At 59.0% G+C, this 25,647-nt stretch overlaps 1 protein-coding gene across 2 annotated transcripts; it reads right to left on the bottom strand.

The window, feature by feature from the left end:
* Positions 1-7,991: 7,991 nt before the first annotated feature.
* Positions 7,992-25,432, bottom strand: FHOD1 (formin homology 2 domain containing 1). Of its 2 annotated transcripts, XM_069868209.1 has the most exons (24): positions 25,227-25,432; positions 19,180-19,286; positions 18,971-19,035; positions 17,646-17,713; positions 17,448-17,553; positions 17,230-17,324; positions 15,882-15,993; positions 15,694-15,788; positions 15,451-15,594; positions 15,116-15,330; positions 14,849-14,959; positions 14,568-14,591; positions 14,086-14,139; positions 13,477-13,643; positions 12,291-13,219; positions 11,901-12,053; positions 11,558-11,740; positions 11,178-11,297; positions 10,436-10,597; positions 10,146-10,336; positions 9,873-10,065; positions 9,642-9,795; positions 9,380-9,556; positions 7,992-8,405 (listed from the first exon to the last, which is right to left on the bottom strand). In XM_069868209.1, exons 1-24 carry the CDS (start codon positions 25,395-25,397, stop codon positions 8,323-8,325), a joined length of 3,879 nt encoding a protein of 1,292 aa, XP_069724310.1. In that variant the 5' UTR covers positions 25,398-25,432; the 3' UTR covers positions 7,992-8,322. The 2 variants fall into 2 exon arrangements, with proteins under 2 accessions (XP_069724310.1, XP_069724311.1); XM_069868210.1 differs by lacking the exons at positions 14,086-14,139; positions 14,568-14,591 and having other exon boundaries at positions 25,227-25,431.
* Between the last annotated feature and the right edge of the window lie 215 nt (positions 25,433-25,647).

Genomic DNA, 25,647 nt, shown 5'->3' with positions numbered 1-25,647 from the left:
GCAGTGAGCACCGCTGAGACAGGGCACTGGGCACCAAGCACCAGGCACCAGGCACCGGCACTGGGCACTGCTGAGACCAGACACCAAACACTAGAACTGGGCATCGCTGGCACGAAGCACTGGCCACCGCCGGGACCAGACTCCACTGGCACCAGGCACTGAGACCAGGCACCTCTGAAACCAGGCACTGAGCACCAGCACTGGGCACCGCTGGCACCAGGCACCAGGACTAACGGCCTCAGGCTGTGGGGATGGAAGCGGAGGTGCAGAGCCTGGCAGGACCCAGTTTGGCTCGGTTTAGCTCAGTCAGGCTCGGGACACGCTGCACCCACGGCTCAGCTCAGCTTGGCTGAGCCAGGCTCCCAACACCCTGCACCTACAGTTTGGCTCAGCACACGCTGCGCCTACAGCTCTGCTCTGCTCTACTCAGCCAGGCTCCCGACACACTAAAGCTCCGGCTCAGCTCGAGATGATGTGCCACCTACGGTTCTGCTCAGCTCAGGCTGGCTTGGCTCAGCCAGGCTGGGGACACGCTGCTCTTATGGCTCAGCTCAGCCAGGCTCCAGACACCTGGCATCTATGGCTCGGCTCAGCCAGACTCAGGACACCGTGCCACCTACGCTCGGCTCAGGATGGCTCAGCTCAGCCAGGCTCAAGGCATCCTGCCACCTAGGTAGGCACAGCTCGACTCAGCTCAGCTCAGCCAGACTCAGGACACCCTGCCACCTACAGCTCAGCTCAGGTTGGCTCTACCCAGCCAGACTCAGGACAGCGTGAACCTGCAGCTCTGCTTGGCTAAGGATGGCTCAGCTCAGCCGGGCTCAAGGCATCCTGCCACCTAGGCAGGCATAGCTCAGCTCCATTCAGGACAGCTTGGGACATCATGCTGCCTAGGTAGGCACGGCTCATCTTAGCACGGATCAGCTTGGCTCAGAATGTCATGCAACCTAGGTAGGCATGGCTCAGCTTGGCTCAACTCAGCTCAGCACAGCTCAGCTTGGCTTAGTTTGGCATGGCTTGGGACATCATGCCGCCTGGGTAGGCACAGCTCAGTTTGATCCAGCTCAGTTTGATTCAGCTTAGTTTAATTCAGCTCAGTTCTGCATGGCTTGAGTTGGTTGAGCAAGGCTTGAGATCTCACAGCACCCACAGCACTGCTCAGCTTGGCTCAGTTCAGCACAGCTCAGGGCATCGTGCCGCTTAGGTAGGCACGACTCAGCTCAGCTTGAGTCAACTCTGCTCAGCCCAGCTCAGCTTAGCTTGGTTCAGCCTGGCACGGTTTGGTGCTGGGCAGAGCTGCCGGGTGGGTGCATTCACCCTGCTCAACAGGAGAGCGGGTTGCCTACCCACTGCCAGAGCCAGAACCAGTCCCGCCAGTGCCCATGTCCTGCTGGGACAGGTGGAGCCCAGGACACGGCCTCCCCTGAGGGCCACCCCTCCATCAGCATCTCCCCTCGCAGGACTGTGCCCCCAGGACCTGCTTCTCTGCCAGGGCAGCACCAGACAGGCACTGGGTTGTGTGCCACCTGGGTCCCAGCACCTGGTCCAACCGCCCTCAGGTTTCTCCCAGTGCCTGGATCAGGCAGATAAGATACAAATGAATTCCCAGCTCCTCTCCAGAAACCCTGTTATGCGGGGACAGTAACCCCAGGTGATCCCAAACCATTTCTCAGCACCTGGTGTTTTGCCACCCAGAGGAGGCAGCACCCTGCCGCCCAGCTGCCAAGTGTTATTCCGGGGCCGTGGCAGCACGAGCCGTGCTGGAAGCTCAGCTCCGAGCTGCCGCAGGGCTCGAGGGAAGCCCTGCCACGCGGTGCCGCACGCCAGGGCTGTGCCATCGCCGGTGGGTGCTGGCAGGAGCTCCCTGCGCCGCCCTGGCCAGGGGGACAAAGTCCTCTCCTTTCTAGGTTTATTACGCGGGGCAACCGCTGCTGCTGGGCTCGCTTTATTAAGCTCCCGCTTTAATATTTCACCAAGTTTCCATACTCGGTGATCCCTGCCGTGTGGTGCCACCGGCTGTAGCTACGAGCCTGACCCTCGGTGCCCTCTGCATGAAGGTGAGATGCTTTTGCATGCCGGGGTCAGCCCTGGTCTCTGATCCTGGAGGAGCTGGGCTCTGCTCGATGGGCTGCATCAGCGTCAGCTGCCCCTGCCAGACCTTGCAAGCCCTGGCATGGTGGTGGCAGTGGCAGCGGATGCCCGTGCCGTCCTTCTTGGAACAAGCCCTGTGGCATTGATGGAAAACAACATTTCAACAGCGGTGACGGTGGCAGCTCTGCAGAAGTCCAGCGTCAAACAGGCTGGAGTGGTTTTGCTGGGGTGTGGTGGTGGGACTCGGTTGGGTTCATAGCTCTGCTCTTCCAGGTAGGGGAATGTCGGGAATGCCAGTGAGGTAGAGGAGGAGGGATGGCCGTAGGCTCTCCTGCAGGAATCCGCTTACTTGCAGCACCGAGCTTGGTGAGCTGCTGAACTTGGTGAAAATGATGGAGGTGGCCACAAGGCAAAGCCTTGAGGTACACGGGCTCTGAAGAGGACCCTGTTAAAGCTCCTCATCCCATCACTTCACCGGGGCTTGAAAAATTTCCTCAGAGAAAGGCTGTTTTCCAAATTTCTGGTCTCCAGAGAGAGCATTCCTCGCCACGCTAGGTGAGATAGAGCTGCCAGGGCATGGAAGGGAGCAGGGTGAGGGATATGGGCTTTTACAGAGACAGCCAGAAGGTAGTGTCTGTGCCAATGACGGTGTTTGAACAAGGGCTGGATGTGACCATTCCAAATTTTCAACCTGAATTCACGCATCTCCTTGTTGAAAGCTGGGTAGGGTGTCTGTTTATCCATCCCTTCCAGAACTCCTCACACATGGTCTCAGGATGCCCTTCTTGTGGGACACCTCAAGATGGGTTGTAGATAGTCATCATGTGGTCTGCTGGCCACAGTCAGGGCTTTCCATGGATGCTTTCACCAAGAGGTCTACTGGGGTGGGACTGGTCCACACTTTCACAGCCTTGACTGCTCCCCAGCTCTCCCCAAACAAGCTGACATGTGGTTAGCGTGACCTTGGTGACTATTCCCTTGCAGACAGGGCCTGGCCTTGCTCATCTTCCCATTGCTCAACACCAGAGGTGCCTCCCAGCCATGCTGTGCTCTTAGGAAACGCTGGTGACAGCCCCATTACCTTTTGACCTGCTCAAGCTCTTCCGCACCTATTCTGCTAATTACAGCTCACCTTCTTCAGGCTGGTTTGACCACAGCCACCTCCCACACCCTCCCCCGGCTGCTGGTGAAGGTCCCTGGGGACACAGACACACACACCCCCACATCTTCTTAGTGCTCCCCTTGCCCTAGGCTGTTCCTGCAGCCCGCTGGAGCCTCCCATGACTAACAGGTTTTTGAGATAATTGTTCCACTCCCTAATCTCATCTGGAGAAGATTCATGACATTGTTTTCAATGTGCCGTGAGCCATTTCCAGGGGCACTAAGCCCATGAGGGATGTGATTCATCCACACTGTTCCCACAGGTACTTAATCTTCTCCAAAACATCAAGTCCTTCTTCCACGGCTATTATCTCCTTAGGAAACACCACCCAGACAAACACCTAACAGGGCACTTTTGTCTGTTCAGTGCTGATGGAGATTCGTTTCCTTGCACAGGCCGAGGAGTATAGTCCTTCCCTGGGAGCAGTTGCCCCAGGAGAGGGAACCATGGGGCTCGGACTCCCTTGGCTGTCACTCGTGGGTTGGGTACCTACCATAGACCATCGTCCCCATCACTGGAGGTGTTTAAAAGACAGGTAGATGAAGTGCTCAGGGATACGATTCAGTAGTGGACAGGTACACTTGGACTTGATGATCTTGAAGGTCTTTTCCAACCTAGGGATTCTATGATTCTAAGCACATGGGAAAGAGGATGCTGGAAGTGTTCCTTGCTAACTAAAGCTCCCTTCACACACCATACCCTCAAAGAACCCCTGGGATGGCTGTGGGTATATCCATCTTCTTGGTGAAGGTGTGGGTCCTGGAGCCCATCAGCGTCTGAGGTTGGAGACAGTTCAGGGGTGACAAAGGCCATTGAACTGCCTGGAATTAACTTTCGTTCTGAACCAAAGTGTCTCATAGAGGACAGTGATTAATTACTCTCAGCACAAAATATTTGTGTCCTACCACTGAACTTGTGATGTTCTACTGGTTCTGGTTGGACTGTGCTGCTGGAGCAGAAACTCCCTTTTATTGCAGCTTTCTTCTCCAGGGAGGGCAGATCAGTGTCCAGGGAGGGCATTCAGTGCTTTAATATCCCTGTGATCCTTTCCTGAGCTCAAGGGATGGAAACCAAGCCCAACTCTGGAGCCACTGCCCACTTCATGGCCAACGTGAGCCACAGCTGCCCAAGGAGCCACCTTGACCCTTTGTCCTAGGATCTTCTTTCCTTTCTCCCCCCAGGACTTTCCATCCCTTGTTTCCAACTTACTTCAGGCCATGAGCAAACGCTTTTTTGGGGGGCATCCTTTATGTCTTGCTGCCATAAAACGCAAGTGAGCGTTTGCACCCATTATCCCATGCGCCCACCATCCTGCGCATCCCAGCTCTGATGCTGCATTGGCGGCATCAGCCTGAGTCCTGGGCCTTGATCCTCCTCCTGTGCCGGGGTTCCCGTGGCCCTGGGCTGGATGGTGGGCACAGCCCCAGCTCCTGGCGTTTTACATCTGAAGCAGCACCAGGCCTGCTCCCCAGGAAGGAATCTCTGGCAGCAGCGGAGCATCCAGCTGAGCACCGTCCCTGGGTTTAGCTCTCTGCAAATACCCTCATCTTTGGAAAATTCCTGCCTCTGACCTGTTTTTTTCAGGTTGTGCAGGATCTCCAGGTATTTACAAAATACGCCTCCGCTTCCAAACATGTTCACGGCTCCAGGAGAGGTTTCACCTTCTGGGAAGCCACTCCTCAGTCTGACCTCGATCTTTTCCGCCCTGGCGAGAACCCCATGTCATCGTGCCCTCTCACCCACGCAGCCCCGGCAGCCCCTTTGATGGCTGAACATTCTGCAGTGCAGTTCTCTGAACAGGAGTTGCTTTGGGGCCGCAGGGACCCCGTTCCTTCACTGTGGCTGAGAAGTGACGCTCTAAAGTGCCCCCAGCTCTGATGACGGCTGGTACCTCCCCCATCTCATGGGACACACGTGGTACCCACGCTAGGCTTGCTTTGCCAGCCCAGCATCACTCGCTATCTCTTCCGTGCTCTTCACGGGGCCTCTACTTTGATATTAGGGTGATTCCTCTAGCTGAGACAGCAGGAGGGGTTTGGTGGGGGGCAGGTGATCGTGATGCTCCTGGAAGGTGGCCAGGGCACACTGGCACTTAGAAGAAGTGCTCTGGATGGCCCTAACCTGTGAGCAAGTGAGGCTGTGCTGTCCCTCCTGCGAATTATGCTCCTCATGCAAGGTGATGGGGCTTCATGGCAACCACAAGCCCAGGACTGCAGGTCCCCACCCCGAGCTCAGAGACAGCAGTGAGGACATGCCCACATGGCATGAGCAGCTTCAGAGTGTGGCAGCAAAGAGGACCCTGCACTGGAACAGTTCTGTGGAAAGGGCTGGCTGGATGGGATGGAGGCAGGGGACATCTTCCAGCACATCTTCCAGGGGTGGGAGTGGGTCTCTGCGGCAAAACAGCTCCAGAAATGGATACAGGTGACAGCAAGTGGAGCCAGGCTTGTATCTGCTGTCCCCCACTCTCCCCCCTGCCTGGAAGGGGGCCAGGGACGAGCGCTGGCGAGACGCTGTGTGCAGGAGATGGGAGCCTGTCCCCACCAGCCAGATGGATGGCCGGGGCCAAGGACGTGGCTGTCATCCCTCTGGGGACACAGAAGCAGCGGGACGTCTCCCCATGGGGGCTGGCGGGGGAGCAGGGCGCAGTGCCCGGGGTGCAGGGGATGGGGAGCGGCACAGAGGCCAGCAACAGCACCCACAGGGCGGTGGGACATGAGGCGTCGTTTCGGGTGGCCTCATCCCACGCGTGGCCCTCGTGCCCCCTCGTGGCAGCCAGTCCCAGCTGGTGGCCCTGAGTGGCGTGGGCAGGGATGAAGGCACCAATTGGAGATGCCTGTGTGCCTCATCCCACCCAGAGCATCCTCTTAGGATGGAGCATCCCAAACCCAGCTCTGCCTATGCTGTGCGAGGCCACACGTGTCCCAGGTCCCCACCGAGCCCAGGAACCTGCCTCTGCTCACAAAGGAGCCGCTGGCATCCTGCCACCTGGTGTTTTTTTGGCGTGAGCCGCTCGGGCCGTGGCCAAGCCAAGCACTTCAGGCACCACTCAAGGGCAACGCGTGCCCAGGGCCAGGCATCCTGGAAATAGCGCCAAGGCTGCAAAAAGAAAACCCAGCTGAAAAATAAATAAACAGGGGCTGGGGGAGGCCTTCGCTGAGGACACGGCCACCCCGAGTAGTGCCGAGGCGGGCAACATTCCCTGGAACCCTGCCTCAGTTTCCCCCGGCAAGCCCTTCAGGAGTAACAGTCACATGTATAATGTCACTTCAGGTACCTGGGGCAGGTGCAGTGGATCAGGAAGATGCTTTCTTATTCCTTTCTCCTTTCTGCTGGGCATATGAGTGGCTCAATGTCATCTGCTGTGACCTCTTCATCCTTTCTTTGCAGGCCCAAGTCAAGCACCCAGAGGGTAGGAGAGCAAGACCACATCTTGGGGTACCTCTGGGACACCTGCAGCTGTCAGCACAGCATCCCACGGACCACAAACCCAACCAGAACCATCACAGGCACCTCACAAACTGGGGTAGGCTGGTGTTGCCTGGCTCCTCTGGGGCTACCGATGTGTCCATCCTCACAGGAGACAGACAACCCTAGGCAGAGGTCAGCCAGGAGGAAGAAGCTGCCCTGCCCAGCGGAGTTTTTCTTCATTCTGTGAAAGCTGCAGAGACTGTCCGCGTGATATTCAGAGCTGGAGCCAGCTCTGGGGCAGCTCTGAGGTCGAGCTGCTGTGATGGATGATGAGACATTGTTCCCAAATGCCACATGGTGCCCAAAGCACAGCAGCTGGCTGAGGGGGATGCTTGGAAGTGGTACCTACCTCTCACAAAGAAGCTTGGAAGTGGTACCTACCTCTCACAATGCTCTTGCGCTTGCAGGAAGCATCGCAGCCAGCACCCGGTACAGGTTTTAATCTGCGCCTGGGATGGCATGAGCCACACTGGACCAGGAGGTGGCACATTCCTGCCTGGACATCTCTCCGTCCCCACAGGGACAGGCAGACGCTGCCCTGGCTGTGTTCATGTGGTGGGACAGCCCATTTCTGCCAAGGACAGGGCGATGTTTCCGAGGCTTGTGGCTTGGCCACCACCAGGTTTGCAAGGGGCAACGTGGCTGCTGTGCCCTGGACCCGCTCTGGGACGGGGAACAACCCTGCCTCACAGCCAGGTCCTGGTCAGGCTAGAATTCCCCAGGAGAGGACTGCAATGGAGAAGTGAGGTTTGAGACGGGACATACACTCTTTGATTTCACTGCACCATGGCCTTGTGCTCGAGCTGCATCTCCTGGCCTTGAGTGTGCAGCCTTGAGCCTGGCAGCAGTCCTCGCTCCTTTGGGCAGGGTCCCCCGGGTGTCCCAGTACAGAGGGGACGGGGCTGTTCTCGGGAGGGATGGTGGTTCCTACAAGCCCCAGCGCTGGCTCCTGCAGGGTGAGTGTCTGCCCTGGGCAGCAGGGCTGGAGATGGAGCAGGAGCGATGCTGGCTTCACCCAAGGAGGGGAGAAGCACATGGCCTCAGTCTCTCATGGTTCCACAGGGATATGGGGACATTGGGGTCGGCAGACAGGGCTAATCCTGGGGCATCTCTGGCAGCACCGAGGTGCTGCTCAGGACCATGGCAGTGGCTGGAGGGAGCATCAGCCCTTCCTTCCTGCCACCACGCCTGGCACTGCCTGCTCCAGCCTGTTGCACTGAGATCCTCCACCATCCCAGCCCAGCAGTGGGACAAGGGACGCCAGCAGTACATCAGATCACTTTATTGCCACAGTTGCCACGGGCCAGACCCACCTCCCAGAGCAGGGTTGGGTCCAGCCCCTCAATCCCTCTAATACTGTTAAGATGAACCCCAAGTCTCCACACCAGCGCCCGAGTGGTGAGCATCCTCCATCCTGGCCCCCACAGAGCAGCTCCCAGGCATCGCTCCCATCCTGCTGCGTGCACGTTGGGGAGGTGGAGACCAGCGGGGAAAAGTGAGGTGAGTCCACGGGTGCACCTGGAGCAGCAAGGGTCGCCTCCACATTCCGCCCTGGGGGCCGCTGGTGGTGGGGAGCAGCACAAGCCCCCTCAGCCCCTTCAAACCTCCATGCCGGGTGCTCGCCCCAGGCCCAGCGCCTGCACCAGGTCATCGCTGAGCCCGCTCTTTAGCGTCCGTCTCACTGCGGGAAGAGGAGAGCACGGCACTGACAGCACGAGCAGCGAGGGCTGCTGGGGATCCCCCACAGCGGGTGCCTGCCCTGGGGTGCCGGGGAGGGAGGGGAGGCAGGGGAGTGCAGAGACACGGTCTGGGCTCAAGGTACCTCCTGCTGTGGCCTGGTGTGGGCTCAGCGTACGAGAGCAGAGGTGGCCAGTGGGCAAGGAGCCACGCAGGGCATGGGGACAAGGACACAGAGATGGGACAACGTCTAGGGACAGAGCACGGGCACAGAGATGGAAGAGGACATGGGGAAGAGAGACAGATGGGATAGGGATACAGAGATGGAAAAGTCTTACAAGGAGCGGCTGAGAGAGCTGGGGTTGTTTAGCCTGGAGAAGAGGAGGCTGAGGAGAGACCTCATTGCTCTCTACAACTACCTGAAAGGAGGTTGTGGAGAGGAGGGAGCTGGGCTCTTCTCCCAAGTGACAGGGGACAGGACGAGAGGGAATGGCCTCAAGCTCCACAAGGGGAGGTTCATCAGGAAAAAAATTTTTCACGGAAAGGGTCATTGGGCACTGGACCAGGCTGCCCAGGGAGGGCGTTGATTCACCTTCCCTGGAGGGGTTTAAGGGACAGGTGGACGAACGCTGAGGGACAGGGTTTAGTGATTGATAGGAATGGTTGGACTTGATGATCCGATGGGTCCTTTCCAACCTAGTGATTCTATGATCGGGCAGGGCACATGACAGAGAGCAGGACGGGGTCACAGATGTGGGACAGGGTATGGGGACAGGGACACTGAGACAGGACAGAGTACTGGGACTAGGATGAGAGACACAGAGATGGGACTGGACATGGAGACAGGGACCTGGCGATGGGACAGTACAAGGTCAGAGCCACAGAGGTGCGACAGGACACAGATGAGGTAGAGTACAGGGACAGGGGCAGAGCACGGGAACAGACTGAGCAGGGCATGAGGACAGGGATGGGACTTACAGGACTTCCTATTGCCACGGGACCTCCTGCGCTCCTTGTTGGCACAGGGCCGGGGGTTGGCATTGTGTGTCACTGATTTCACCAGCCGGTCCATGATTTCATCCGAAGCATCGTCTGGGGAGCTGGGAATGTCCTCCTGGGCTGGAGAGCCCTGGGCCGGGGTGACATGCCCTGTCCCTGCACGGGAACAACAGGGATGCGGGTGTCAGCTGTGCCCAGCCAGTTGGGCACATCTCGAGTGCCTCTGCCACCCCCCTCCTACCCCGGCTGGCCCGGCTGCGGCGGGCAGGGGCATCTGTGGGGGAGGTCAGCAAGCTCTTCATGCTCTCATGACCAGCTTCCATCTGCTCCTCAGGGCTGGTAGACACCACGGCAGGTGGCGAAGCAGCCTCGCTGATGCTGGAAAACTTCTCTGTCTGCAGTGGGAAAAGTCAACCTTAGGGACCTGGGAGGGCATCACCTAGTGGTGGTGGCCGGCTGAGCAGTGCCCTACCTCGGTGATGAGTCTTCCCCGTGTCTTGTTGCGCTCGCGGTGGGCAGCCCGTTTCTTCTGCTGCTGCAGGACACGCTCTCGGCAGGTACGATACTCCAGGGCGAACTCCCGCAGCAGCTTGCAGATGGGGGTCACCTTCACGTCCCGCGCCATGCTCGCTGGGTACCCCAGGTACAGCAGGAAGGAGTGAAATCTGTGGGGACATCGGTCACAGCAGGACATCAACAGGACCACAGAGTTCCCTCCGCAGCCCCAGGATCTCGAGCCACCGACCTGTTGAGGATGCGCCTGTGTACCACCTTCAAGACAACGATGCGCTGGGTGCTGTCCTTGAGGAAGTCCGTCAGCTTGCTCTTCAGCACTGGCTTGGTCTCATGCTTGGCAATCACCTTCAGGTTGTCCCAGGAAGCCCTGCATCTTCGCTCTAGCTGCACGAGGCTGTTGGCCAGCTCATCAAAGTCAACCTGGAAGAGTGAGATGTCAGCCCTTGGCTGCGCTGGTGGAGCTGGACAGCCATGGGATCTGCACCCTTGCCCTGCTGGGTGTCATCTGCTTTGCCTCACCTTGGCAGAACGAGTGATGGAGGCGATCTCCGAGTAGAGGTCAGTAGTTTCTGGGAACTTCTCTGTCACCATCTGGCAGAGATGGTGGAGCAGGGACTGCCGGTGCACCGTGTCCTTCACTTCTGAGACCTTCTCCAGGTAGCCCAGCTCAAAGCCTCTGCTCTGAAACCCCAATGGACTAAGCAGGGCCTCTCCATCCCTCCTCCAACAGATTACACAGACCCACTGGGTCCCCACCAGCACTTGCACCACCAGCCTCCTCAGGCACCATCCCAAGCTTCACATGGTCCTTCTTGTGTACCCACACCCCATGGCTGGTGCTGTCTTTGCAGCATTCATAGAACCATAGAATCACTAGGTTGGAAAAGACCCCCAGGATCATCGAGTCCAACCATTCCTATCAAACCCTAAACCATGTCCCTCAGCGCCTCGTCCACCCGTCCCTTTAACCCCTCCAGGGAAGGTGACTCGACCCCCTCCCTGGGCAGCCTCTGCCAGTGCCCAATGACCCTTTCCATGAAAAATTTTTTCCTAATGTTCAGCCTGACCCTCCCCTGGCAGAGCTTGAGGCCATTCCCTCTCGTCCTGTCCCCTGTCACCTGGGAGAAGAGCCCAGCTCCCTCCTCTCCGCAACCTCCTTTCAGGTAGTTGTAGAGAGCAATGAGGTCTCCCCTCAGTCTCCTCTTCTCCAGGCTAAACAACCCCAGCTCTCTCAGCTGTTCCTCCACACCCTGCTCCTCACCTGGGAGCCATTCAAGAAGTTGCCCATGGCCAGCAGCGTGGCTAGGATGCACTTGAAGGTGTGATTTCTGGCCAGCTGTTCCATGCCCACCTTCAGATCAAACAGTGGCTCTGCAATCTCCTGTGTGAAGAGAAAGGCAAGTGAGGCTTCCCCCTTGGCCACCCTCTCCCTGGAAGCTTCAGCGTCTGCTCTTGTGCATGAGGGCAACAACTCCATGGTCAACCCAAGCCCATCCTGCCGCCCGTCCCCAGCCAGGATGGCACCTCCCATACTTGGACACGACTGGTCCCCACCAGAAACACTCTTGGCTCAGAGCTCAGCATTGCTGGGTGGCAGCAGTGGAAGGATGGAGGGACGATGTGGTATACGTGGCTCCGTACCTGCTCCAGGCTCTCATAGTCCAGCTTGAAGGCCCAGAGCTGGAGCCTGGCCGTGAGGTCGCTGATGGAAGACAGGGCAAGCAGGAACTGCTCTGCAGAGCCCAATGGCACATCGGGGTTGGCCAGTTGGGCCTCCTGGATCTTCTGCTTCTCCTCCTCGGTCGGGACCATGGTGAGGATTTTCTAGAGCAGGCAAACAGGGACTGGTCAGACTTCAGACATGTCACTGTGGGACGTGTCACCCCAGGGCTGGCAGTGCAGGCGTCACAGCAGGGAGGCCTCCTGGCCAGGGGAAATGACCTGCATGAGAATCTTGGAAGGGCCAAGCTTCCCTGGTGCTCACCTCGATCCCTTCCTTATTGACTGCAAACTCGTCGAAGTTGAGCACGGCCGTCTTGATGATGTGCACAGGCGGCAGCACCGTGAGGCCGATGTTGATGGCGTTGCTCCTCTTGGGGTCCAGCACCACTACCACCTTCTTCCCATCAATGGCCTTCTGCAAGGAGGATGGGAGGGGTGGGCACAGTCAGGCAAAGGGCTCGCCTTCATGCAAACACCACGGACACAAGGAGACAATCGGGGTCCCAGTCATGACACAAACCTGCGCACTGCCCACCACCACCCCCGCCGAGCTTCTCAGCTGCAAGTACCCTTCCTCAGGATAGGTTATAGGTGGCAGCCTTCACCCCACCCCTCAAACCCCCTTGGCTGATGGCTGTCAGCCTGCTGGTACCTTTGAAGTTGGTGCTTCCTTCGACCGTGACTCGAAGAGATGCTCTAGTTTGGCAGCATCGACCTCAACGCTCTGCAGGGAAGCCCATAGTGTTGCCTGGCCAAACCTGCCTGGCGCCACAGCGCCATCCAGCTGCTTCAGCTCTTTCCAGAAGAGCTTTACTGTCCTTTTCTTCTTGGCCTGGGAAGGGCCATCTGTTGCGGAGGGACCTGGTAGTCCTGGGAAGGGTGGGCAGCCAGGGACCGGTGGAGGTGGAGGTGGTGGGCAGCCAGGGATGGCAGGAGGTGGAGGAGGAGGTGGTGGACAGCCAGGGATGGCAGGAGGTGGAGGAGGAGGTGGTGGACAGCCAGGGACCACAGGTGGTGGAGGAGGAGGTGGTGGGCAACCAGGGATGGCAGGAGGTGGAGGGGGAGTCATGAGGGCTCCAGTGCTCGTTGCTTTGATGCCAGGAGAGAGGAAGGAACCGTTGGCAATGGGCCCCATGTCCAGGATGTCAAAGTCTTCTTCTTCCCCCAGATCAGTGAAGTCCAGGTCCTTGATCTTCAGCTGCACAGGGCTAGCCTCCAGGCGCTCCCATGTCAGCTCTGCGTCCTTCTTGATGGGCATCATCCCGGTGTTCTCCAGCTTCTGCGTGTGGGTCTCGGCATCTACGCTGGAGGTGGCACGCACCAGCTTGGCGTGGGCGCTGGCCACTGGCCCATCCGGAGCCCTGCCATGCAGCCGGGCACCCTCCTGCTCTCGTCTGCCACCTCCCTCGAGATCCATCTCCACATCACCCTGGGCTTGGGGGTACAATGGTTCCTTGGGAAAGACCTTCTCCCTCCCTGGCTCCGAGGAACCCTTGGCATAAAGCATGTCCAGCATAAACTTGGTGTCGGAGGAGATGGTGCTGCAGGAGTCGGTGGTGTCTGTCCGAGCCAGGCAGGACCCTACAGGGAGAGTGGAAGATGCTGGGATAGCCTGCTTGGAGGGGCAGGTGCTGCTGGGCTGCACGTAGAGTTGGGATCCCGCTCCGTGGCAGAGACATGCTTGGATGCCAGTATTTGGAGCGAGATAGGGAGGCACCCCCAGCTCCTACGTGGCTCTGGGTAACACAGACATGGGGCTGGGTGCAGAGGGGCCACTAACACCCACCCCAAGGGCCCCAATAAGCCCGGAGCTGGAAACACACCCCAGCAGCACCTACTTATGCTAGGTGGCTCCGTCCCAGGCTCTGAGGTGCCGCTGTCCCTGTCCCACGCAAGAGTGTTCGGATGCTCCAGCACAGCACTGCCGAGAACATCGAGTCGTCCTTTTGCCATGGAAGAGATCTTCTCCTTCTGAGCTGCAGCCAAGTTCTCCAAGAAGCGAGCTCTGCGAGACAGGGGTGGATGTTGGCTGGGAGCAAGGCAGGGATAGGGACAATGGGGACAATGGGCAAATCATGCCATGCCGTGCCACACAGTCAGCCCCGCAGCACAGAACCCCCTGCACTGGCCACACGGAGGATTCAACCTCCTCTGAGCCCTGCAGAGAGATGGGTGACACCACTACAGCCTGGGATAAGGATGCCACCGCCCTGCAGGAGCTGAAGGCTCATGCCATTGAGGTGCCACCATCACCCCTTGGTTCCAACAGACTCAATGCTCACCGCAACCCTCATCCAAAAGCAGCAAAACCCAGGAGGGTGCCCGGGCAGACACTCGTGGGGACCCTCCTGCTCCTCACACTCTGCATAGCCAGAGCCCAGACGCCTCTGGCTGGGCGCCGGCCTGAGGAAGCGAATGCCTGGAGACACACGCATGCCTCTACTTACTCAAACTTCCTCAAAATAGGCTTGTCCCCATGCAAGGAGGGGGCATCCTCCCGCCTGAGGGAAAACAGGGGTTAGCCCCACTGCCAGCAGCCCCCAGGGCTCCTGCACACACCCGCTGGGCAGCCTTCCAGCATGGGAACCCTCACCCGGCTGTCAGCGCACAGCTCTGGGGTTCACCGGGAGCCAGGAGAGCCCCAGCAAGTCCCCTGCTGCCCGGGCACTGTCGTCCCATTTGAACCAGAATGGTGATGCCAGCCCCCCGCCAGCCTCGGGACCTGCCCTCCTAGAAGGGGGGATCAGAGGATGCCTTCGCCCCGTGGAGGATGATGGCGATAGACGGAATTGGGGGGTCCTGCAGGCAGGACTCGGAGGGGAGAGGCGAGGGGTGGATGCAAGGGGCAGCGAGCGGGGCAGGGCAGCGCCGGCTCCCACTGGAGCATCGCGCGGGGAGGCAGAGCCGCATGCACAGCCCGGGCACTTACCAGACAGGGGCAGTTTGGCGCAGCCTGCAAAAGGAAAGATAGAAAGAGTGGGCAGAGGAGAGGGCAAGCGTAGACGGAGAGGAGCAGTGAGGAGGAGCTGGAGCAGAGCTGTATGTGCTCAAAGGATGCCTTGGAGCCCCCAGTTGGACCCTCCCAGATGCCCACTCACCCATCACATTTGTCTCCAGCCCCAGGGTCTGCCCAGACCCTTCTCCCCCTTGGAAGACCTCCCCAGCTCAAGGGGAACCACCCTGTGCACCCTGCCCTTCCCAACTGCTTACTTGTAGACACTGCGCTCGCCTGGGCCTGGGGGCTGCTCCTTCTCGGCCAGGGGCGAGGCCAGGGCCAGCCGCACGCTGGATGCACTGTTGCAGACGCTGCCAAGACAGGGCCTGGAAGAAGAGGTGACAAGGACTGAGAGCAGGTACCGCAGGGCTTCCCTCCACCCTGGCACCGGGAACGAACTCAAGTGCTGTTCACAGTGCATCCTGGCATCTTCGCCATCCCAGGAGCATCCCCCACCAGGGATCACCTCCAGCCACACTTACTCCGCTGGGCTGCTCGGCGTGGGGACAGAAGGTCTGTCCTCAGCGGGGGGCTCCTTTGGGGTGCCGGGGGACCCCAGCAGTGGCTGGGCATCGGGGCTGGGCTCCGGGCAGCTGCCCTGGGATCGCCACCCGCGTCGGCCCTCGTCCGTCCTCCTCCGCTCCTTGCGTCCCCCTGGGGGCGGCTCTTCCACGCCATCCTCCAGCTTGAGAGCGCTCTGCGGAGGTGCCAGGGGGGCTTGGCACCAGGCGTAACCCCCCTGCCACCCCACACCCCCAACTCCCCGCATCCCCAGGGGATGCGGCATGGGGCTGGATCCCACGGGAGCCCCACTCACTTCATAGAGCGTGAACTGCTGCTTCAAGTCGAGGTCGGTGCCCTTGCTACCCAGGTACTGCTGCACCACCCGCTCCATGCCCTGCTGCTCCAGGCAGTCTGTCACGTCGTAGAAGGTGTCCTGGTCCGGGAGGGCTGCTAAAGTCTGAGCAGAACCAGAGGGACGCTGCTGGGACTGGTGCGACCCACGCCAAGCCCCAGCCGCGTGGCATCACGGGCACACCCTGCCACCCCTCCTCCGGACCTTGTTGATCAGCGTCATGGCAAACACCAGGAGCTCCGTGTCAGCCCCGTTGCGCTGCTCCAGGATGGCCATCAGGTTGGACCACGGGCAGGCGCCTGAGAAAAGCAACGTGGGAAGGTGACACGTGGAACACAGCGGGGACACCCTCCCCAGGCAGGGACCTCGCAGGCAGCTGGGTCTGCACCAACCTCTCGCCTGGTCCACAGTATTGACAGCGTGGATGAGCAGCAGGGCATTGGGCTCCGTGTACTCCACAAAGACCAGCAGCAGCTTCAGCGCCATCTTCACCACCAGGCGAAACTGGGACAAGGGACAGCAGCTGGGACAGCGGCAGGGGGCCACCAGTGCAAAGTCGGGGCACAGTGGGTTGGCTGTACCCACACTCCAGGGCTGGGGGCTTTGCTGGCAGCCCAGGGGGCAGGTCATGGTGCTGTGGGGCCAGGGACCAGCCTGCAGCTGTGATGTTGATGGCCAAGGGGCACCAGAATCCCAGAATGATGGGGTCTGGAAGGGACCTCTGGAGCTCATCCAGTCCAACTCGGCTGCCAAAGCAGGTTCACCAAGAACAGGGTACACAGGAACACATCCAGGTTGTTTTGAATAAGGCTTTTTGGTAAGGTCTGCTCTCAGTCTTCTCCAGGCTGAACAGACCCAGGTCTCTCAACCTCTTCTCATAAAAGAGATGCTCCAGTCTCATCTCCAAGGCCTCTGCTGGACTCTCTCCAGTAGTTCCTTGTCTTTCTTGAGTTGGGGAGCCCAGGTCTGGACACAGGACTCCAGATGGGGCCCCATCAGGTCAGAGTAGCAGGGGAGGAGAGCCTCTCACCCTGCCGGCCACACTATTCTGGAAGCACCTCAGGATCCTCTTGGCCACGAGGTTACATTGCTGGCTCATGTCTCGCTTGTTGTCCCCGAGGGCTCTCAGCTCCACAGAGCTGCTTTCCAACTAATCAACCCCTAACCTGTCCTGGTGCAGGGGATGATTCCTGCCTAGGTGCAGGACCCTACACTGGCCACCAGAGAGGGAGCCAGAGTACACTCTTATTTGACAGGACGAGAGGGAATGGCCTCAAGCTCCACCAGGGGAGGGTCAGGCTTGACATCAGGAAAAAATTTTTCACAGAAAGGGTCATTGGACACTGGAACAGGCTGCCCAGGGAGGGGGTTGATTCACCTTCCATGGAGGGGTTTAAAAGACAGGTGGATGAGGTGCTGAGGGACATGGGTTAGTGATTGATGGGAATGGTTGGACTTGATGATCCAGTGGGTCCTTTCCAACCTATTGATTCTATGATTCTATGATTCAAGCTCTGCACTCAGGAGCACAGTCACATCAGGACGGGGAGCTCTGGGGACTCTGGGTGACTTTCACATGGGTGGGAGCAGGACCCAACATACCCAAAGGTACCAGAGCACCGAGCCCGAAGGCGGCATGGGGCAAATCCCCTGCGGGGCGGTGCAAGGGGACAGTCACAGGCAGGGAAGTGAGGAGCAGCAGGGTGCACAAGCAGCCCCCCAGGGGCGGCGGGGACTTACCGTGCTTCCTGACAGCGTGTACAGCCACTGGACGGTCTCGTTGTGGTTGATGACACCCTGCATCCCATCCACAAAGAGCATGATCTGGCTCAAGGCTGCAAGGGAGAGAGCAGGCAGGGGTAGGGCTTTCCCAGCCTTACCAGCACATCCACACCAAGGGCAAGGTCTGGCAGCCTTCCCCCATGGGGATATGAGGTGCCCAGGGCCCAAATACCAACCCCGGAGGATGTAATTCTGGTAGTTCTGGTCAGCCTCTGCCCCGACTTTGATCAAGCATGTTAACCCATCCAAGTTCACAAACTCTGGCACCAGGTCCTTGTCCTCCTGCAGGGTGAAGGCAGCGTGGGGAGGCTGGGGTGAGCAGCCAGCCCCCGCAGAACCCCCCTTGCCCTCCCACCGTGCCAGCATCACCCCACCTGAAAGAGCTGCTTGAGGGAAAAGAGGGATCGCCGCAGCTCCGGCCCCTGCGAATTGTACAGCTTCTCTGGAAGGAGAGGAGAGACGCGGTATGACAGCCTGACCCGCAGGGGTTTGCTGCTGAACCAGAGCTCCAAGATGCTCCCACCTGCCTGGGAAAGCCCCACATCCTGGCTCAAGCTCTGTGCCGTCACCCCAGGATGCCGGCACTGCCTGGCTGTCAGACACGCAGGGTGGAAGCAGCTGCAGCTCCACAACTACTTATTTCAGCCCTGCCACCTCCCCATTTCCTTTTTTTCTTTTTTTTTTTTTTATTGCCCAGCAATGACATAAATATCCCCTCTGGCTTCCTGTGCACAACCAAAACAGGAACAAAGGCAAGAGGCAGAGCTACTTTTAGCTATCCCTCCCCAGGCACAGCGCTGGCACAGTCCCGGAGCCCCCCAGCAGCTTGGGAAAAGCCATAAGCTGGGGATGGAAAGGATGGCAGTGACACTGGCTGCTTGAGAACAACAGGACGAGCAGCAAGCTGGAGGCTGGATGGAGACTATGTGCTGACGGGGATGGAACCTGTGGGCAGGAGCCAGCACAGAGCAGCCTAGGCGATAGGAAGCTGAAAAGGCCAACTCCAACACGTGGACACCAAAGCGATTGGGAGCCAGCACTTCTTGCATCCAAAAATCAAGCTATGCGAGCATCCTGAGTTACTTGGGTCAGGCTTAGAGCTGTAACAAGCCAAAAACAAGCTGTCCAAGGAGCCCTCCAGACATGTCGATGAGGGCTCTGTAAAACACGAGGTCCCAGCAGCCTCCTCCACTTACTTATCAGCTTGTCAGGGCAGCCGAGAGGGAAAGCAGAGCAGCCGAGAGGGAAAGCAGAGCAGCCCGGGGCTCAGCCAGAGCCTGGGAATTGCTGGCAAAGAGCACGACCCTGACCCCAGCCTTCCTGCCCCTTCCTGCTAGGGCTGCAGCCTCGCACAGCCAGCTGATGCCCGGCCTCATTGGCATCAGTGCTCAGTGCTGGTTTGCCCTGTGATTAGGGGATTAAAAAAAAGGCTTGAGACTCCTGAATACTTGCAGGACCCCCGAACAGGCTGCCACAAGCCAGAACAGCACTTTCTGCTGCACAAAAGCTAGTTTTTTTGTATCATGCAAAGCTATATTTAGAGCTTGTCTGAATGACCCGGAATATCTGCAGCAGGCGGTGGGGTCCCAGCCAAAGAGGCAAAAGTCCTGATTGCTGAGGATGGAGGGGATTAACCCAGCGGGTCCTCACCAGCCTCATTGCCCTCTGCCTCTCTGTAGGCAGATTACGGGGAACTCACCGATGATGGCGTGGACTCGGACGGAGAGCTGTGTGCGTAGAATCAGGGTCGGCCGTCTCCCCTTCCTAGGGTGGGTGGAAAGAACATGTGAGCACCTGCAGTGGGACCAGCACAGCCTATGGCCCCTTGCCTGCAGTTCCTGGTGCTCACATGCACTTAGGGTCCCCATTTCCCATTCCCAGAGGGCTCAAGCCTCCCGCATGCCTCACCTGACCTCCTCGTAGAAAGCCTCCAGATCATCCTTCTGCTCCAGCAGAGACAAGTCGAGGTCCAGGTAGTGTCCGGAGGGGGAGACCTGGAGCGTGCAGTCCTCCAGCTGGGGATGCAGACAGCCTGGCTGAGCCTCTGTGCCCAGCACAGCTCTGCTGGCTCCCAGAGGATGCATCATCCTCCCGCCCACACCAGACCCGCCAGGAAACTGCATCCTGGAATGGGTAGCAGGTCCCCACCTTTCCCCAAGCTCTGGCTTCAGCACCCTCCACCCCAGCCTAGGGGCAGATCTGCAGAGAAATGTGGAGCCCCAGGCTGGCAAAAGGCAAAGCAAAGGCGGCCCCAGCACCGCAGGGCTCCTTGGCAATTCCTGAGCCTGCAAGAGGCTGATCTGCTCCCTGGGGCTCCCCTGAGTCAGCCAGGGTGTGACCTGGGCAGGATCTGTCTCCTCCCTGGTGCCTTCACCTGGGGAGATGAATCTCCTCCACCTGCAGGGACTGGGTCTGCAGGACAAGGCACCTGGCCTGCCCAGGGACACCTCAAACCAGGGCAAACCCCACAGGGACGTCCCTCGGCTGACACAGCCTCTGGATCAGCCTGCAGGCACGCAGCATCTTCCAGCAGGACAAGGAAGAGCACAGGCCAAGGCAAGGCTGGAACAAGGGCACCTCCGGAGAAAGTCCACATCCAGCATCCATGGTGCATGCCAGCTGGTGGGTGCAGCACCCTCAGGTGTTCCAGGAATGGCACCCACAAAGCCCTGGATGCCCTTGGCCTTCTTGGCCATCTGGGCCACTGCTGGCTCATGTTCAGCTGCTGTCAACTAGCACCCCCAGGTCCTTCTCCACCAGGCGGTTTTCCAGCCACTCCTCCCAGAGCCCGTAGCTGCATGGGGTTGTTGTGACCCAAGCGCAGGACCCAGCATTTGGCCTTATTGAACCCCATCCCGTTGGCCTCAGCCCATTGACAGAGCCTGCCCAGATCCCTCTGCAGAGCCTTCCTGCTCTCAAGCACTCTCACACAGTTTGATGTCATCTGCAAACTTACTGAAGGAGCACTCAATCCCTTCACCCAGATTGCCTGTAAAGCAATTCAATTTTGGGAGCTGAGGACCACAGATAAAGCCCTCCCATTGGGTTTTATAATGCCCTGGCCATCCTGGTTGCAGCTGGCAAATCACAGCAACGCTAGGGATGGCTCCTGCATTTCACCTGGGGTTGCTTTCCATGAAAGCCCCATCTCCTGGAGTCAAAAGATTGTGCAAGAGCTTGAATGTACGACTTGTGAGTGCGAGATTAAAAACAGAGAGCAAAGAAAAAAATGCCACGTGCACTAAAATGACTAATGACCCTGACTAAGCCTCGGGATAACGAGCAATTTGGAGAGGCACTGCCAGTGGGTTGGACTCAGTTATGGACTCAGTTATGTTGTTAGTTCCCTGCTCCACCTCCCGTGGTTGCTGGCCACGCCAGCCGACCATGGCAACACGCACCAAACACAGGCTGCTGGCACCAGGCAAGCGCTCGTGGCTGCCAGCTCTGCCTGCACAGTGGGTGTCACTAATGCTGACCCCACACAAGGTTTGCCTGCTAGGGAAAGCTTAAATTCCTGCACTGCGAAAGGGCTCTCCTAGATATTCCTGCACCCCTTCAGGCATCCCTGCATCCCCATGGACCCCTGCATCCTCCTGGGCACTCAAGCATAGTGAAAAGCATCTCGCAGCTTCAGCACAACAGCTTTGCCTTCTCTGGGCTGCCAGAGCCCTGGCAAGCCAGGGTTAACGTCCCCAGATCCTACTGGGGCTGGTGACACGTCCCAGCTGGCGGGGAGGCCAAGCCCCTGGGATGTGACCCCGCATGTTTCCCATGCGAGCTTGGCAGTGCTCTCCACGAGGGATGCTCTGAGCGCTGGACCCGGGTTTGGCTGTGACCCCCTTGGCGAGCACCAACCCCCAGGGATGGAGATGGGCTGTCCCAGGCTCACGCTGCCCTGCCAAAAATCCCGGGGCGGCACTTCCGCACCAGGGAGCACCGACTGCCAGGGCCAGGGTTACTCCCACGACCTCGGATGAGGTTTTGAACCATGTATGATCTGAGCCAGGACCTTGGCGCTGCGCTACTGGGGACAGCACGTTGGGTCCATGGGGTACTGACGGCTCCCAGGGCGGCTGTGATCCATCCATCTCCTGCCTGTAAAACCATTTCTAAAGCGAGATGGGCTTTGAGGGTCACAGGGATACAAAAGCAAAGCGGAACTGGGGGAGGAAGAGAGTGTCCCATGCTCACACCCCCAGCCTGTGGCTCTTGGAAAGCCCAACCACCCTGCAGCAGCACTGATGTCCTCCATCCACCCTGCTGCCTCAAACCTGAGACACGGGGAAGGTGGAAACACACGGATCTCCCTGATCCCATTGACAACCAGCAGCTGCGGCCAGCTTCAAAGCTGGGACACAAGCAAGGACACAAGTGTCAGGCAAGTGAGTCCCCAGGGAAAGCTGGCTCCCCCTGAAGAGGGCTGCTCCCCCAAACCACAGGGATATGATGGAGACATCATCACCTCTGAGACGGAGACCTCCTCCACACACAGCTGCGTTCACGCCACCCACCACAGCATCACATCTTCCTGCTCACCCCTATCTCGGCATCCCCACGCGGGAGGATGCACCAAGGTCAGGCAGTGAGTATCCCATTTATCTGCCAGCGGAGGAAACACTTTTTCCCCCTCTCTTACACTTTCTTTTTGCAGCGATCACAATTTCTGTACATTGCTGCAGCTCTTCCAGGAAGGCTATGGGGGAAATTACAGCTGCAGTGGAGGCAGGGCATGAGCTTGAGGCAGCAGTTAAACACAAGGTACCGGCGAGTCAGAAATGCTTGGCATTACGACCCTCTGCCCACCTCCCAAAATACATGGGGATTGACCATTTGCAGAGCTACGCTGCAGGAGCAACCCCAGCCGGCAACCAAAGGCAGTCGCTGCAATTCGGTTTCAGGGCTGAGAGGGCTGTTTATTGCCAGGGCATCCAGTCACTGCTCCTGCCTGATGGATGGCAGCACGCTGGAGAGCTGCTGTTCCCTTACCATGGCAGGAAAAAAATACCCAGGCCAGGAGGGATCTCTGGAGGTCACCCAGACTTGGCTAAGAACCGCACACTTGCTCACGCATGTCCCTCTCGAAGCTTCCTCAGCCATCCTTGTTGCTCATTAACGGATCCCTTGTTCTTCATCAACAGCGGAAGAACCCTCGTCCTGGCAAGCAGCCGGTGTCGCAGCAAAACCACGGCATGAATGCCTGGCCACAGCTCCTGTCCCAGGACCCACACGAGGACGGTGCCAGGAGCCAGGGAGCACTGGAGGCTGCTGAGCACCAGCTCTTGGCAAGAAGCACGCGGCAGAGTTTCAAAGCGGTTGAAGTGGGGGGACAGCAGCACTGACGACGAGCCCGTCTCACCGCTTTCGTGCTTGCCAGAGGTTAAGTGGAACAAAGACCCTTGGAAAAGCCTGCCTAAAGCCAGTTGGGAATCAAAGAGTACAACAAAGCTGGTGGACAGGGCTTGTGCGCTTCACGTGTGCACCAACAGTGCCCCAGCGGTTCTCCTCTAACAAGCCCCAGAGCTTGCAGCGGGTGGAAGGGCGAATTTATAGCTCCGAGGCCAGCGAATTGTTTGCTCTTCCCCAGGTTTCCAAGGGAGGAAGGGGAAAGTAAAGCTTCAGCCTGCTGGGTTTTGCAATTGTTTGGAAAAATCCCTAGATTCAGAGCGGAGATAGTGCTGGGGGCAAGGAAGCGCAGTGGCCTCTGGGGACAAAGGGACAGCCAAAAGAATCTGCCCCGCCAAAACCTGCCTGTGAAGGGTCAGAAAAAACCCACACCCAGCACAAGTATCACCCAAGGGTTACTAGAAAAACGCTGGAAAGCAGGAGAAGATAGTATCGGCCTGGAGCTGAACAATGCAGCAGCAGCAAACAAAGCGGGAAGGTATTTTCAAGCACAAACACACTTTCCGGAGAGCATGAAAAAGCCATCAGCAGCAGGTAGGGCTCAGGGAGAGGAAGCACCGAGAGTGTCACAGGGCAGGACAGCAACGCTGGCACAAGAAACCTCATCTTGAGGCTGTGCCCAGCTCAGGGAGCAGTTTTGCTGTGCCCAGGGAAGGCAGGAGGTGGCTTGTCCCCCACAGCAGCTCATCCCCTGGGTGCCTGCAGTTCAGTCCTCCAGCAGGAACCCCAGCCCAGCTCCATCCTGGCTGTTGCGCTCTCCTCCCGGTGCTTCGCAGCTTCGGGCACGCTGCCCAGCGCACGTCACCTCAGGACAAGGCTGGCACCGGGCATATGCAGCTGAAATTTTTTTACAGCTAGTTCCTTGGGAAAAATCCGACTGCTCATTTACTAATTTTAGGGTGGCGAGTAATGGAGCTGAGCACCACCTGACACAAAGGGCACCCAGTGAAGTTTTGGATGATTGTGCCAGGGTACCAACGTCTGTGCGGCTCCGGGGTGCCAGCTCTGAATTTGGACTGAACCAAGCAGTTCAGGAGACTGACCTAAGCAGTTCAGGAGACTGACCTCGCTTTGCACGGTGTAAATCCCATGCAGGAGGCTTCTGATCACAGCATCAGCTCGTGCAAACTTCAGCTGGCATCCCAGCTTGTCAGGTCGGGATCTACCGCAGCCCTTGCTGGCTCAGAAAGCTCTGTGTAACGAAGGCAGCATGGTTTATAACCTATATAAACCATGAATCTGGCATCCTAGCTGCTTGCTTGCGGTTTCACCAAGGGTCACGGGGCGGTACAGGGAAACTACAGGAAAAAACATCAAGTGCTTAGCTTAGAGAACAGAGCCTGAAATCCCAGGACCAAAGCACCTCTGCTGGGCTCAGGACTCCTTTGCACTGGCTCCTGCTCTCAGGAACACTGTGTCCAGCCCTCCCGAGCCACCACAGCAGCACCCTGGGCTGCTGATCCTGTTACAGCCAACTTCTGCCCAGGGAGGAGAGCACATGCCTGAAATTTGAGTTTGCTCCATTCGTCATGTCTCGGGGCTGTTTGTTCCCAAACAAACTCCATTTAGTCACCGCTTAAAAATCCCATGGTGGTGACAACATGAGACACGACCGCTTTGCTCCAAGAAAAACGGAAAGAGGAATAGAAGGGAGAGTTTTTGGTCGAGGCAAAGGTCTCGCAGCGATCCCCTCTCCCCTGGCAAGCCAGCAAGCTCAGTGCCAGGCACACTGAGCCCATCTCCCCCTCCTGCTGCGCCCAGCTCTCCTGTCCGCCTCCACGAAGGGCAATTCCCCTGCACTCCTGCAGTGCTGCAAGACAGGGATGCTCAGCTCTGCCAAAGCCCTGCTGGGTCCCGCATCCGTAAGGAGGAAAACAAGCCCGTGCCCATTCGGTAAGGGATGCTCTGGAAGCATCCTGCCAACAGAAGAGATCCAGAAGGGATGGTCCCCATCCTCCTCCGCTCCCCAGCCCCTCTTTTCCAGCCTGGATCAGGGCTGAGAGCACACAAACAAGACACAGCATCTCTCTTCAGCTTCAGCCTCCTGGAGGAAACAGCTCAGCACCAATTTCCACGCCGCTGCCACCGAAGCGGAGGGGCGAGGGGCTGGTGACACTCACTCCAGGGCCCGGGGACGGCAGGGAGCGGGGTTGCTCCCGCCGAGGCGGGGAAGGAGGGATGCTGCGGCGGGAGCAGGCTGGCCCGGCTCAGCCCCGACGCCACGGGGATGGGCGCCGGGCTTCCCTCCAGCCCGTTCTGAGCGAGCACATCCTCTTCCTCTCCACCGACTCATCCGGGGCCGGCCAGGAACAGGCATCGCCCCGGCGGGGCTCCCGCGTTCCGCCTGACTCATCCCGGGGAAGGGCGGCCCGGGATCCCGCTGCTCCCGACCGACGGACAGACAGACAGACAGACACAGCGAGGCGCACGGACAGGCGGACAGACACACACACAGAGGCGGACAGACACAGACACGCGTGCACACAGCCAGACGGGTACACAGAGACAGACACACCGACTCCCTCCCTCCCACCCCGGCCCCTGCTTACCGGCAGCGGAGCCCCGAGCACGCGGTGCAGGGCGGGCAGCTGCGCTCCCAGGGCCAGCGCCTCCTCCACGGCGTAAACGGGCGCCCGGCGCGGCTCTGGGAAGCTACCGCAGCCGAAGGGGTCCGCATCCTCCAGGTACTGCAGCCGGCACGACACCGTCCCCTCCGCCATCCCGGCACCGGCGCCGCCGCCCCGCGCCGAGACCAGCGGGGAGAGGGGCCGCGCAGGCCACGCCCCCACGTAAGGACACGCCCCCTCCAGCAGGCCACGCCCACGCGACAGGCATCATCCTATCACAGGCCACGCCCCAGCGCAGGCCACGCCCACTCAGCAAACGTCACCCAATCACAGGCCGAGCCCGCAACACAAACCACGCCCCCTAGCTCAGACCACGCCCCCTCGTCGGGGTCCCGAAGCCACG

Source organism: Phaenicophaeus curvirostris, chromosome 14, assembly GCF_032191515.1.
Source record: "Phaenicophaeus curvirostris isolate KB17595 chromosome 14, BPBGC_Pcur_1.0, whole genome shotgun sequence".
NCBI lineage: Eukaryota > Metazoa > Chordata > Aves > Cuculiformes > Cuculidae > Phaenicophaeus > Phaenicophaeus curvirostris.
This window is presented reverse-complemented; position numbering and strand designations above follow the sequence as displayed.

Coding starts and splice junctions, on each gene's coding strand:
- FHOD1 (XM_069868209.1), bottom strand. CDS start 25,397: ATGGCGGAGGGGACGGTGTCGTGCCGGCTGCAGTACCTGGAGGATGCG. Junction 15,994..17,229: donor ACACGCTGTCAGGAAGCACG/GTAAGTCCCCGC, acceptor CCCTTGTCCCAG/TTTCGCCTGGTGGTGAAGAT. Junction 14,140..14,567: donor CGCCAAACTGCCCCTGTCTG/GTAAGTGCCCGG, acceptor GTTTTCCCTCAG/GCGGGAGGATGCCCCCTCCT.